Source organism: Fringilla coelebs (assembly GCF_963513975.1).
Source record: "Fringilla coelebs genome assembly, chromosome: 5".
NCBI classification, from domain to species: Eukaryota; Metazoa; Chordata; class Aves; order Passeriformes; family Fringillidae; genus Fringilla; species Fringilla coelebs.
In genome coordinates this window covers 10,679,383-10,694,717 of record NC_140033.1, presented here as the reverse complement: position 1 = coordinate 10,694,717, position 15,335 = coordinate 10,679,383, and the positions used below count along the sequence as shown (strand labels likewise).

Sequence of the window (15,335 nt, the reverse complement as noted above, 5' to 3'; positions counted from 1 at the left end):
ACAGGTCATGATGTGTATCCTGTGCCTCTGTAATGCACCAGAAAGGCCAAAGAGGTGTGTGACAGTGCTGGACCCAAGGAAAAGGGTGTTTCATTCCCTGGCTGGCTATGGATCAGAGGATGTCTCAGAGGATAAGGAAAATCCACTCTCCTGAAAGCAGCAGTTGTTTTCAAGGAGTTTCTGTATCAGTGTTAGGTTCAAGCCAAGTAAAATGCTTGGGATCAACAAACAGAAAATGAAGGCTTCAAATTGATGCATATATAACACTGTTCTAAATAAATATGCCTTTTTTCATTAAAAATAATGAAAATATTTCATTATTTCAATATGAATGAAACCTGCCCCTGTATAACATCTACTGTTACTGTCTTTCCCTCTCTGTTTCCTTTTCAATTGTAGTGTGCATATCCACCATGGTACTTCTCCTTCTGCTGTTCAAAACTTTGCATCATGAGAAGGAAAGAAAATGAAGCTCATCATTTTCAGCCAATTGAGCTAAAAAAGGGATCAGACACTTGCCTTGCATATTTCTCTTACGCCTGTGAATCTAACTCTGTAGCTCCTTTGAGCTGGGAGACACAGATGTTAAAAGAAGACAAATGTTTGTCCAATTTAATTGATTCTGAGCTGAAGTTAATTGATTTACTCTGCACAACTCAAAGCTTTAGAAAATAAATATATTTTCATTAAGAATGGCAAAGAGAAATGTTATTAAACAACAGAAAAGAACTGTTAAGCAACAGAAACAACAACACATGATAAGGAAAATATGTAACTGAGAAAGCCTATTACTGTCAGGGAGGGATTTACTAGACCTTGTGTTTTTCAGTTCCCTTTCAAAGCAATATCAGAACTGTGAAATTGCAAAGGCAATTCTAAAAGGAGACAACAGTTGAGACAATAGTTGAAAGTGAATTTTAATACATCACACATTTACCATGTAATTCTTAAAACCTTTTTTTTTTTAATTTTGGAATGCCATTCTGATCTTCTTAATGGCTGAAAGCAGTGCCTGAAATTAAAAGAATTTGGATTCAGCTTAATTTCGTGTTCTTTTTTTAAAAAAATAGAAGCAACTGCCAATACACATACTTTTTCCATGAAGAAACTTGGCAGTCCCAGCTGATTGTGATGTCTCCTCATCCACATTCTAGAAGATAATTTTGGTGAGGTAATAATTTATTCCAGAGCAGTGTGTAAGATTAGGCAGAACAGTTCAAAAGTCTGGGTATTCATTTCATTCTATCATTAAAAACTGCATTTCACAAAATCATATTTGCATTTGAAATTTCTACTGGAAATAAAACAGTCTCATAAAAATAGGATGTATTTCATATGAAGTGTTTACTTACAGCCACCAAATAAAAATTTTAAAAACCAAAAAAAAACCAAAACCATTCTTCCTTCCTCAGTATTATCAATGTCATTAAAAATTACATATAGCACTAGGGAGATGGTGGCTAAATCACAAATTAAGAGCTCAGCCTGAAAGTTGCTCACAGACCAGTCTCTAAGCTCATGGTGATTTGAGGGCCTTCACACACAAGATCTGAGATTCACTTCTCCCAACAACACACGGAGCTCCCAATAAATAGTGCATTTCTTGCAACTCCCTGACAGCACTCACTGCAGTTTTTTACTGGTGAAATGCTTCCCAGAGACTTTTTTCTATCAAGGTGATATGATGGAGAGTCACAGATTTTTTTTTTCTTTTTCTTTCGTGATAATGATGAAATACCATGGCCTAATTTCTTGTAGGCAAGATGAAAGATGGCAGCAAGACACATCTTCAAAATGCTGCCTTGGCATAAATAAGCCTTCTAAAATTATAAATTAAAACTATGTGTACACTGTTTCTGGAAAAAAAAAAAAGTCTTCACATAATCTGGGGTCTTAGCTGTGGTAACTAAGGAGCCTTTGTAGCACTCACTTTTGCATAACTTATTTGTTGGGTTAGAGTGGTAGCTGGTAATATCCCAAATACTGTATAAAGGAGCAGGAAATAAATCCTCCCCCAGCCTTACACACAAAAGAAACAAGAAACTTCTCTTAAAGGAGGAACAGTTTGCCTTACATTAACAAAGATCAGATGGAGAGCTAAACTCTCTAAAGGGATGATGGTCCCAGCTTCAGAGTGGTTTAATGGGAGAGGCAGAGTAATCACTCCCTATCTTCCTTCCATTGTCAGACCTGAGCCTTAGCTCCAGCAAGTCACTACTAGGATTTCTGCTTCCTGGAAGAAGCTATGTCAGATGAAGTAACAATGCAAATGCAATTGTACCAAGTTTGCACTCAAAAAGGTAAATCCTCTGTTAATCATTCTCTTCAATCTTGGAAATGCACATTTATCTTGATTCCCAATCAGAGAGATACAACATCACCCTGATTCACTCAGGTAATGGAGAACATTTTACTCAGTTGTATCCCTAAGACTCCACCTTTGTAATCAACTGAACAGGGAAAACATACAGCCTTCTTTTAACCTGGTATCTGCTGAGCCAGGGATGTCTGAATGTAAGATGAGACATGAGGAGATGAGGAGCTGCACTGTGAATCAGTAAACCGTGTCCCTAAGACAAAGACCTTCCCCTGAGAAACTGCCTAGTCTTTTTATTAAGGAGTGTTACTGAGAACTCAGAAAAGTCAGCACCAAAACAGAACAAAACACACATGTTGAGGGAACAGCCAGTTCAAATAACAGCATAAGTTCTTGGTCTATGTATTTATTCATGGCAGGACCTCAGTCAACGCACTTCAATAAAATGAGTAATTATTGTGAGTCACGTCACTAATTACATCTGATACACACAAAGGCTTGTGCAGCTCCACATATCAAAGTGCACTGTGAGCTCATCCAGTAGGAGCTATGTGAGCTCACAGAGAAGCTCTTGTTACTGGTACCCAAACACTCTGGAAAAAAATGGGGTATTAGCAATGTCTATGCCATTTCTCCCTTATCACATTTTTTTTAAACATAAAAAGAAGATGTGTTGTAGAATAATGGCAATGTAACTGCCTACGTAGGGACTTCAGCATTTGCCTTGGACAGGCAATGCAAGAAAGAATTGCAACAACAGAGCAATGGAACTGGCCAAGATAAGCTGCTTTCTTCTATGACAAGCAGAGAGCGCCAAGATGTGAAGAATCTGTCAAAATGTTCTAAGATAAAGTTTGATTTTTCCATACCAAAATTAAAAAAAACAAACAAAACCACAGCTGGTTCAGATACAGGTCAAATTGACTGAGTTCAGGAAAGAGATTAAAGGAAGTAAGTCATCTCTTAGATCTACTTATTAGTGTGCAAGAAAAAGAACAAGTCTTCACAAATTTTGTCAAACTCAGATGAGCTCTTCATCCAAGAGTAGGATCAAATTTGTAGGCTGGTAATTTGTTGCCTGGTAATTAACTACCTTTGGTTAATCACCAGGCACCTTTGTTGCCTGATAATTACCCACCTTGAAGAAGTACTTATTTGTGCTTTCCCATGAGGGTACCACGTACAGTGATTTTAGAGCACAAACACAGAACTGGACCAAACACCATCTGTGACTTTAGCTTTATTGCAAGACCATGTTCATAACTGAAGTCAAATCACATGGCAAAATTTAACTAAATACAGAAACAATAAATTATCTTCTCCTGTACACTCATGTCAACAATAATGACAATGAAGCCAACTCAAAGACACTGGCACTGAACAAGAACATGAGAATAAGCAGATTCAATATCATTCGGCATGTAGGACCTTTAACCATGGAACTCTAGAAAAAAATATGGAAGGTTTTTAAATAATGCTTCCTTTAATATGTTTGATTTTTTTTTTTGCACATTTAACTCATAGCCTATTCAAGCAATTCAATTTCAATACAAGATTTACGGCAATAAGCCTCTGTTTATATAACAGAGAATAAAGAAACACAAACAAAAAAGGCACAGAAAAAAAAAAAGGCAGAGAAGGCAGAAGTCTAAGAATGACCCCAAAAACTATAATTTGTAACAATCAAAGCTGTCAATTCGAGACCCCATCTGCAATACTGACCACAGTTCTGGTGTCCACAAAAAAAGAACTTGAAACTGTTGGAGCAAATCCAGAGGAGGCCACAAAGTTGGTAAGGGGACTGGAGCACCTCCCACACACGGACAGGCTGAGAAGGTTGGGGCTGCTCTGCCTGGAGAAGAGGAGGTTTGGAGACCTCACAGCAACCCTCCAATATCTGAAGGGGCTACAGAGAAGGGCTCCTTGTCAGAGTGATGGGACAGGGAGAAATGGGTGCAAACTGAAAGAGGGGCAAATTTAGGTTAGATAGCAGTAAGAATTTCTGTACTCTTGAGAGGTTTGACACTGAAACAGGTTGCCAGGGAGACTGTGGATATACCAACCCCTGGCAGTGTTCAAGGGCAGCTTGGATAAAGCCTTAAGCAACCTGGTCTAATGGGAAGAACCCCTGCTCATGTCAGGGGATGTTGGGACCAGATCATTTAAGATCCATTCTAACCCCTTAACATTCTATGATTCTATAGCAAATTGCAAAAAACCAATCTTCACTACTAAAGATAAAGTATTTTATTTTTAGTTGAATGTATTCAAATAAAGTTTTTTAGATCTCCAGTGAGAGACAATTAAATTGGAAAATTTTCACATTGTTGATGCTCAACACTTTATAAATTAACATTACTTAAGATCCATGAAGCTGTGAAAGCCCAAAAATCAGTTAGTTTTAAGAAAACATTACCCACAATTTGCTGAAAATCAAGCAACTATATGAATATTCAAGGTAAGTTCTGCATGTAAACAAAATTAAACCATGGATCTCTTTCTTTTTTTTTTTTTTCTCTTTTATGGCTTTACTTCTACTTCATTTTGTAAATAGCTTTCATTCCATGGACAACAAAAAAGATCCAATCAACTATATGAGTGTAAACCTTTGCCTACTAGACTGTCATCAGCACAAAGTCCCACAAATAATAAATGAACTTTTTATTAACTGTGGTAACATTAACATTACAATGAGGGATTGTTTAAAAACAAGTTGTACTGCTGTTGCTCAAGAGCTCAAGGAAAATGGTTCTCAGTTCCTTTATTTTTCCTTGAGGGTAACCACAGGGGTTGCATTAAATCTTTTAAAATATGTTGACAGTTGAATAAGTGCTGCTGTTGCTCTGGTGACATTTTATGCACTTTAATTGTCATTAATGAATCTGACTGATACTTTCTTAAAATTCCTTTACGTGTTCTAGTAATTTTATAACAAAGAGAAGAACAAAACTGTCTGCAAATTAGCCTTGATCCACTTCTCATATGGAATTTTCACTGCAGACAATAGAAGAATCTGCATGGGAAATATCTGCTAGACCAGACATTTAAGGCAGGAATGCATTAAATGTTCCCAGTAAATTGTGAAATTATCACTTTGTTGTGTATCACCGTATAAATTTAAATCCCAAAGAAGGTTTGAGTGTATTTTCAAAAATACACTATCTGCTTTCATATTTTAAAAAATACTCTATCTGCTTTACTATTTAAAACAATACTTTATCAGCTTCAATCAATTCAGAATTTGATGTTAAAATGGTATGGCTCAGCATTTTAGGGCTGCAACAAAACCCAAAAAGTTTGTTTCATTCCAAGAGAATTGAATGAAACAAAGTCTGACACTAACCTGGAATCTAGTACCTCCTTCCTTATTCTGCTAATACTCCCACTGATTTCAGGAAGGCTTTTTCCCTGTGAAGACTGAAGGATACAGCTCCCAATTATCTGTTCAGGAACATGCAGTGACAAGAAGGAATGCATGGAGCTTGAGAAACAGCAGGCACCACGCTTGATTGTTCATAAACAGATAAGGTAAGTCTTTTGCTATGAAGAGAAAATAAACTATGGCGCTTTAAATCATGATAGGTGATTTAAGTAGATTAAAAAATATCTATTCCAGGGACAAGGAGCCAGAAGAGGCAGGAGGAGGGGGAATAGTATGCTAATAGTGCAGGGAGACATGTTGAGTCCTTTGCTTCCCCCATCCCAGGCTCCCTCACTCCTGCATGCTCAACAGGATCACAGCAGACAATTCCCAACACTGCTGCACCTGCTGCACCACAGGCTTCACATCTTTGCCATTTCAGAATAGGAAAAGCCTGGGGTCATTTTTTTCTTCAGCTGCAGTGGCTCTTCAAGTGCAGATGTTGTACAAGTACCAGTGGTTTGAGCCATCACCTTTGAACCGGACAATTAGGTCACATGAAATTGCTCCAGGCACACCGCGAGCCCCTTTGCCTGATTCTGCACAGGCCCATTCCTCTGTATTACCACGTTCACCTGAGCAAAGCAGCAGCTCAGCTCCAGCCTGACCTTTCCTTTCAGCTGAGTAAATGGCTACACTAGGTGCAAGCAACAGGAATCAGGCCTCGGGGTTCTGTACGGCACAGCAATTTTCAAGGCACTCGGGGTGCAGACAGCAGTAAGTTCTACACTCACGTCATACCCACAGTTAACAACCTCAGCTAAAGCATGAACTACATTTTAATTAGACCAGGGGCCAGGCTTTTGATTTCAGAAATAGAAGTTAGGGTTGCAGTCCTTCATCCATTGAAGTTAATTGCAAAATCCCTATTATCAGGCTCTTGAGGTATTACCCAGGCGCACTTTTTAATTACATTTGATTCCTAATGAAGTAGATGGCAAAGAGAAAAGCAGCCCATGATTCAAATGATTCACATTTTTATCTTTCCTGATGAAAAACAGAATGGGTCAAGATACTTGCTGGATTTTCCCATGAGAAATGCTGCAATGTGAATAAGCTCAATTGACTTGATCCTGAAGGAGCAGGTTAGCTTTGAAAAGCATCACTCATTTTCTCCTCCTGTATACACTCTACCCCCAAAACTTATGGAATGTAATTGTAGACACTGAGCCAAATCCAATTCAGAACTTGAAAAATATCACATCAGTATCCCAAGCTTGAATGACTTATCTTTATTGTCTAATGTCATTTAAAACATAAGGAGTCCTAATTATGGTTTTATTTTCAAATGATGCACTTTAGAAGAGTGACAATTCTCCATAAAAACTGACAGCTTCTCAGGGCAAGGAGACTGCCAAATAACTTGGTATTTCTACATGATTTAAAAACAAAAAGTTAGGAAGCAGCTTATGAAGAAATAGTGTGTTATGACACTAGAGAACAATACAAAGTTTCACCTTTCTCTATTACATCTCTACTCATGTAAGTAAACAAAGATTTATAGAACAGAAGTTCATACTACAGGTGGGACCATTACCTTGGTATACACAACAACCTGCAAACTCTTTTCACATAATGAAAGTTGTTTCTTACCATCTGGAAATCAGGTTTAAAAATAAAACTTCTGTTTATATATTACACAAAAAGCTTAGCTTTTTATTTCAGACATACTTCTCATATTGTAAAAACACATAATTCATTTTTTACTTTTATGACTTCAAAAGACCCAATAAAAATTTATGACCTAAAAACGTAATTTCTTTTTTAAACGTTGCCTGTTAGGTATTAGGGAGAGTAAAAAGTCAGTTTTAAGAAAATGAGATAGCATTGCAAGGCTTTCCAACCAAGGCAGCCAAGGAGGGTTACAGCAGGAACTAGAGAGGCAAGGCTGTGTCCCCGGGGCTGGCACAGGGCACAGAGCTCTTGGGGCCCAAGAACCTGACCAGACAAAGGGGTCACTGCAGCATAAAGCTGTCATAGCCCCTTCTAAAGGAAGGAGGAACAACCTCCTTTCAAGCACAGAAACTAAGATTTTAATTCAGTATTTTTTTTTAATTCCTAGGTTTGGGGTCTTTTGCCCCATGGCTGCTTCACTGTAGCCTTGCAGGATACCTGTGATGAGACAAAAGCTCTTGAGTTTCTGTTAAAACCATTTACCTCTCATTAGAATTCTTTCCCATTCACAAGGCTGAATACCACAAAACATGAACACTTCCTACTTCATGGTCATACCAGAGATCAAGGGAAGCTTAGATTACTTTCAAGGCCACCAAGGAGATGATGTGGCAATCTAAATCAGCCTGTTCTGCATAACTGTGGCAAACCGGCAATGTAACACACAACCACAGCCAAACTTGCTTCTGTGTTGAGTTGTGCCAAAACAGCACCATCTCCACCAAAACCAGCAAAGACATTAAACTAGGAAAAGAAATTCCTATTCCTACTCCTTCATTTGAATTCCCTCTTGGAACTCAATTCCTACTATTGCTTTTACTAGAGCCATGCTATTTTACACCTATTAAGTATTGCATTCATCCGTTTACGGCCCCTCGTTCTGTAATATAATTATTCAAACTCTGGTTGGTATTTGCAGAAGGTCTAACTTGACAGTCTCCTTCTGGATGTCTCTCAGTCTCATGTTTATATAGTTATTGATCATTGTAGCAAGTAGAAGTTTGAGATAATTACTAGCTCTGACTATTTTTAAAGCAATTCTTAAAGACTGCTCAGAGCACAACGACTATTCCCAAGGCAATGGCAGGGCATCCCTGCACTAATGAACCACAGAAGCCATCCAAATCCAAGCAGTATTGGTGCAGGAAGTAGCAAGCCCTCATGCCTCAAAGACAATCACAGAAAAGGCAGAGGGCTGGAGAAACTCAATGCCTCTATAATTAGTGACAGAAAGTTTCAGCTCAGATTTAACAGGCACTGCTGAAAGCTGAAGAAAACACACATACTGAAGTGGTGGCTAAAATCAGCATTTAAGACTAGAGGAATAAGTTAATTTACTAATAAAAGCAATACTGGAATAATTGCAGCAATAAGATACTGCTCAGCACTTCAGAAGTAAAAGAAACTTTCTTTTGAAAATTATAATTTTCTTTGCTGGTTTACAGTATGAAGGCATCATTGATTGCTACAGGCTATGTGCATCCTACACAGAGAATGGTATTTTTTCAAAGGACTCTGTGCCTGGCTAACTATTTTGGTAAAACTTCAGGCAGCCTCATTTTCAGAATATAAAGTGTTTCAGTTGACTGAAAAGGACAGCAACTCAAATCATTAATAATCTCCACCACATGTAATGTGTATATTTTTTCCACAAAATTACAGATAAGAAACAAGCCTTTGGTTGTTAGTAAGTCATAATAATCCAAAATAAAGAGAAAAGTCTACTAATTGTTAATTATATATCAAATATGCACCTACAGCAATAGGTAGACTCTGGTAAGAGAATTAAATTTACGCTGACAGGCGCCTCAGCAACAAAACAAAAATTGTAATTGTGGACACATCAAAATGCCAATTTCTACTCAGTTATTGAATTTAAGGAGAAGAACAAAATGTTCAATCATAATATTTGTTTAAGAATGTTTATCTTCTTTCTTACCATTGAATGTTAGGAACACCCTTGCTTGAGGCTGGGAAGATCCTTTTACACTGCTAACGTAAATAAATATCCCAATCAACACGTTCACTGCAAGAAACGCCATCTCTTCAGATTTGCAACTTAATATCCCAGAAACAAAACCTGAAAGAGAGATACATCACATTACTCTTCTCATACAATCTTGTGGAGCAAAAACAAAAGTATGGAAAGATTGTGTTGGAGGCTTCTTCCAGCTGAAGCCATAATTACTGATGTGAAGGAGGTACAGCACTCCTGTTTTTCCTTTGTGCATCTGAAAGAGGTTTTCCCCACCAAGTCTTCTGTGCTGGCACAAAAGGAACTTTCTGCCTGTTAGGAGGAACCAAGAGAGCCCAACTTTTGGCCAGGGCAGACCACAGCACTAGACTCAGTTTATTTAAAATGAAGACAATTCCACCTGCTGGAAATATAATTATACTAAATGTCAAGGCAGAGCAAAGCAAGGACAGGAGATAAAGTTTCACGAATAAAAATCTGGCTGATATTTTTAGACATCTCTCTCTCACGTTAAGGGGGGGGAAGGTTTGGGTGATTGGTTGTTTGGGGTGTTTTTTCTTTTCTTTAAACATCTGAAATCAAAGGTGCTTGGAAATGAGGTTTAAGTTTTAGTAAGCTCCCTAATGACCCTTAAGTTTTTCTTTGAAGAAATTCTGGCTATGTATGTCATTAATTATTAATTTCAAAACTGTGAAACCAAAAGTATTTCAACACTCTTGAAACTGTTAGTCAACATCTGCTTTTTGGGCTAGCTCCTTTCAGGATACACACCTGCTCACACTGACTTCTACAGGGCACTAAGAATTCCAGAGTTGGACAATGATACCACACTTGATATATCTGCTACTCCTCCTGCACATCTGCTGAACCTTCATTTTGTAGGAGTTAGCTCTGAGAAGCCTGAGCATCTCAGAGAATCAGAAAACACTCCAGAACTCTGTATCTTTTCTCAGTTCAGGAAGGACTAGAGGTCACTGGAATCACTGGAGGAAAGTGTCTTTTCTAATGGACTTCAGATCCAAAAAGCCCAGCCACCACTAGAAGCTATGCTGAACAGTGCATATCTGTATCACATCTGCTACTTAAGTGCATCTCTCCAAAAACTGTGAAGTACAAATTTCATTTTGCCTATTGTAACAACTTTGTCAGCTCAGCTGCAAAAGTGAGAATACATAACACCATCATTTTAGGCCCATTTTACTTCACCTCTTATATATATACACACACACACACACACACACACACACACATATATATATATTTCTTTTTGATGTAAATAGCCCTTCTACTAGACACCACTTATTAGTTAATCACTCAGGTGATATACTTGATTTTATGGCAACAGGAAGCACTTTGAAAGACACAACCCCAACAATTAGAAGATATCCTTAAAAACTGTACATTTATTTTTCTTAAGAGACTTGTTACCCGTGCAGTCAGCTTGCCAATCTTCACCTCAGCTCTGCTCCAGCACTACAGTCCCTCCAGTGGAAGCCAATATTTCTACAGCCTCGTTCACCCTGTCCCTCTGAGGTTCACACCTGTCCTTAAAGGACCGGCTGTAACCACCCCAGCACGGCAGGAACGAGCTGTCAGGCAGGGATGACTTTAGGTCAGCACCAGCTTGGGCTGGATCCGCACCACTGATTTAGCGGTGAAAGCCCCGTATCCCGTTACCACCCTGTCATTCCCCATCCACTCACTGTAAATCGCTTGGAAAGGCTTCTCTTTGCACGAGGACTTCACATCAAGTTGGGGGTGGGAAGGAGAGCGCGCTTGAAAGCGCAGAGCTCTGCAGCCCACACTAAAATCTCCTTCATTATCTGCTCTGAGTACTGAGAAACGCACGGAGATCAAGCAATTCTACAACTCTGCTAATTGACAAAAACAACCTTGTCAGAAATTTGCGAGCTACAGATCGGGTCTGTAGGAAAAACACATCCATTCTGGCCCAGTTCCAAATTATCTCTAAGGGTCTGTTAACTAATAAAATGATAGTTGCAGAGTTTTTGCCAAGAATAATTTTTAAACAGGCTGCACAAACTCTAGTACTAATGTAGCTTTGTGGGCTTTAAATTTAAAACCTTGTGACTTGCCCATGGGATATCCTTTAACTTACTCCTCTTCTAAGAGAGAAATGGCATTAAATCCCAATAAAATTTCTTCGTCAGGCCAAAATAAATAGCCAATCATACAGAACATGTGATTTAACAGACGCAATGGGATAAGTATTTTACAGTAGTAACACTATGCTTTCTTTGCAATATACATAAAAAGTCAAAGAGGAACAAGTGTGCAGCTTTCCTTCTTCCTTTAAATAATACTGTAGGAAACAATAATAGAAAAAAAACCCTTTCAGCTGTCTTTCCCTCCCACTCTCGTGCCTCCTGCCAATTCTAGTGTAATCAGTTAGAGGAGTGAAACATTGCTACATCTCATTGCTCAAATTGCAGATCTTCACCGTTAACACAGAAGTGACAGGCAAATATAAGATTCAAGTGCTGAGCAGCATGGTTCCTACCCAGCTGTTAGGCACATAAATAATAAATGCATATAGTGACAAAAAGGTACCTCAGGGTGTCTGACATGTGAGTTACCTAATGGAAATAGGTTTAATTTCAGAGATTTACAGAGCTGGTAACTGACAGCCCATTGTAAGTTTGACTCTTGCTTTGGGCTTATATCCCAGCTCTGAATTTATCTCAGTAAGTCATGATACTATATTCAGCACGTCCAGTGCACATGATCTCTGCTGACAACACACAGACCTAAAGCCTTGCAAGTACTTTAAAAGAACCTTACAGGACAGACAAAAAGCAGTGTCTAATTGCATTTCTGTTCTTACATTCTAGTCTAACTGTAAACAAACAGACAAACCGCCACGAAAGTGAAGTAGTGAAGTTTCCCCGCCGCGGAGGTCGCTGGCAGCATGTTGCATGGCTTCTGGAAAGTACAGTATCGCTTTGCTAGGAAGTGCTGCGCAGGTGTCATCTGCTACAGCCTGGGTCCTACCCCTAAATCCTGTAGGGAAAATCATTTAGCAGAGGAAAGAAAAGAAATGAAGGAGAAAAAAAAGACAAAAAACCCCTGCCAAACACGGACTGTGCCAATCTGGAAAACATTGGTTTAACTATCTGTGAACAGCAGCAAATTCCAACCATCAGAGACATTTCACATCTATTACAGAAAAGAAAGAGAACTTTAAGTTATGCTTACCCGGCTATTGGAAGCAGCAGTAATACTGATTTTTATCTGGTTTCTATCAGTTTATAGACTCCACTCCTGCTACCAGAACATTTTAATTCCAAACCCGGCTCACGGCAGAGAGAAAAAATATATAAAATAAAAAAAAAAAGGGGGAAAAAAGAGAAAAGTCTCTCCTCGTGGTGGTTGCAAAGATACTCCCGGCTGCTCTGTAGATAATCCTGGCAGTGGACTCCTGAGGCTCAGGGAGCGCTTCCCCCCCTGCGCGCAACCACGCACCTAGGAGTGAATGGAGCGGCCGCGCGGTGCCGGCGCTGGTTTCCAGTTACAGGCGCTGCCCTGCCCTGGCCGCCGCTGAGGCGAGGCGAGGCTCGGCGGCCGCCGGTGCATCATTAGCTGAGCAAATAGGGGCTGGAGCTCATAAATAATGGCGAGGCCACACCCCGCCCTGCGCGCCGCCGGCTGCCGCCCGGCCCGTCCGCCCGCCCCAGGCAGCGCCGCGGGCAGCGCGGAGGGGCGCAAGGGGCGCGCAGGGAGCGCAGAGAGGCGCGCAGGGCGGGCTGAGTGGCACAGGGAGCGCAGAGAGGCACTCAGGGCGGGCTGAGGGGCACAGGGAGCGCAGAGAGGCACTCAGGGCGGGCTGAGGGGCACAGGGAGCGCAGAGAGGCACTCAGGGCGGGCTGAGGGGCACAGGGAGCGCAGAGAGGCACTCAGGGCGGGCTGAGGGGCGCTCAGGGAGCGCAGAGAGGCGCGCAGGATGGGCTGAGGGGCGCGCAGGGCGGGCTGAGGGGCACAAGGGGCGCTCAGGGAGCGCAGAGAGGCGCGCACGGCGGGCTGAGGGGCGCAAGGGGCACGCAGGGCGGGCTGAGGGGCACAAGGAGTGCTCAGGGAGCGCAGAGAGGCGCGCAGGATGGGCTGAGGGGCGCAAGGGGCACGCAGGGCGGGCTGAGGAGCGCTCAGAAAGCGCAGAGAGGCGCGCAGGATGGGCTGAGGGGCGCGCAGGGTGCGCAGGGCGGGCTGAGGGGCGCTCAGGAAGCGCAGAGAGGCGCGCAGGATGGGCTGAGGGGCGCAGGGGGCACGCAGGGCGGGCTGAGGAGCGCAGCGCCCGCGCTCGACCCCGCGGGGCTCGGCCGCCGCAGCCCCCGGCCCATCGCGCACGGAGCGGGAGCGAAACTCGCCGGGAAAGTTTCTGCCCCGCCGGACGGGTAGGGCCGGGGCTGCCGGAGCGCCGCTGGGGCCGGGACAGAGCGGGAGCAGAGCCGGCCCCGGCGCGGCCGCGGGCGGAGGGATGCGGGAGAGGGCGGGAGGCCGGTAGGTGTCACTGTGAAGAGGGAATGAGAGCGGGCTGCCGTGGCGGAGAACAGACAGACCCCTCGGATGGGGCTCTTCCCCCCCGCTCCCCTCGAACTGTTTCCTATATTTAAAACTTTACAAGCGAAGAAGAGTAAGAGAAGCGTTAGAACAGTGGTTAGATTGAGCCCTCTGATTGATCCAGGTGTATTACGCCAGATTTCAGAAGCATTTTTTGCGGAGATCAGGAGCTGTATTTGCTCAAGCTCAGTTTTCCCCAAGATATGCTGAGCAGTCTTTCCCGTTTGGTGAGATTTGTGGTCTAACAACAGCGGGCCAGCACTGAAAATGTTATCCAAGGTGTCGACTCTGTTACAGCCGAGGATTTTCCGAGCAACATCACTTGGGGTTTGGTTTAGGAAAACTGCCTTAAGTTTGTGTTAGGTTTTCCTAAACTTTCAAGCATATTCTGTGCTGCACTGACCTGCTGGGTGCAAACTTCTTTTGGATCAAGATTTTCAGTTTTGCAGAGAAAGGTGGTCTCTGATCTGGTCGAGGCAGTGTAGGTTGCTCAGCAGCGTACTGTCCAGCAGGACTTTGAGGGAGCGCATCTCGTGGTGCACTCGGAGACATCTCCCACTGCCAGAAATATGTTAACCAGTAAATAAGTACCCACCATGAACGTGCATGTGCTCAAGTTAGAGTTTTGTTTCCAACTGTTACACACTCTGGCCATACTAACCAAAGCAGTCAATAATAGTGGTGTTATTATAGCCAGAGATCAGGGAGTAGCCTGCATACAGCACCCTGACTAAACAAATTTTGTCTATGCATGTGGATATCTTTATGATCTGTGTCTATTGGTTACTTTGTGTAAAGGCTCTTTTCCACGAGTGAAGGTCACAGGAATTTCAAAGATGGTGTATCCCCCAGGCTTCAGTGCCAGGCTAGCAAAGTCCGTGCTTTCTTCAAGCAAGAAATTTCAATATTGTATGACGCTTACCATCCCAGAGGATGCAAGAGTATGGGATGGTCTGTCCTCTGAAATGAAAAGTCAGATTTGCAGCTGATGCCAGAAAATAAATGGATGCAGAATTTTTGAAAGCTTGATCCACTTCAGATCATGTCTTGAAGATGAATTCACTAATGTCTTTAGATGAACGAAACTCTTGAGATCATGAGTCCTTAAAAACATTGGTGCTTTTCCAGTTCTCCTCCTTAACACAAATAAACTACACAGAAATGTGTGAACACTAGCTGTCCCAGAGAGCTGTTTAAACTAAGCCCTCAGTTCTCTCCATGGGCAGGCAGTGTGGTTGTGAACATGACGCTGCTCATCCTTGAATTGTGGTGATGTTCAAATGCCTCAGTCTGACAGCAGCACCCTGGCAAAAGGAGAAGTCACTTTTTTTACATTGGAAAATCCCCACAACTAAGTGCAATTAGAGATTGTC

General features: G+C 41.8%; 1 protein-coding gene across 1 annotated transcript in view; it reads right to left on the bottom strand.

Moving 5' to 3' along the window:
• The window catches only part of SEMA3C (semaphorin 3C), a 116,749-nt gene extending 103,703 nt beyond the window's left edge, over nucleotides 1–13,046 (bottom strand). Inside the window, exons 1-2 of the mRNA XM_084205898.1 lie at nucleotides 12,604–13,046; nucleotides 9,352–9,492 (exon numbers count right to left, since the gene is read on the bottom strand). Of these exons, the coding sequence (XP_084062024.1) occupies nucleotides 9,352–9,454 (103 nt within the window). The 5' untranslated portion in view covers nucleotides 9,455–9,492; nucleotides 12,604–13,046. The remainder of the gene's footprint in view (nucleotides 1–9,351; nucleotides 9,493–12,603) is intronic.
• Between the last annotated feature and the right edge of the window lie 2,289 nt (nucleotides 13,047–15,335).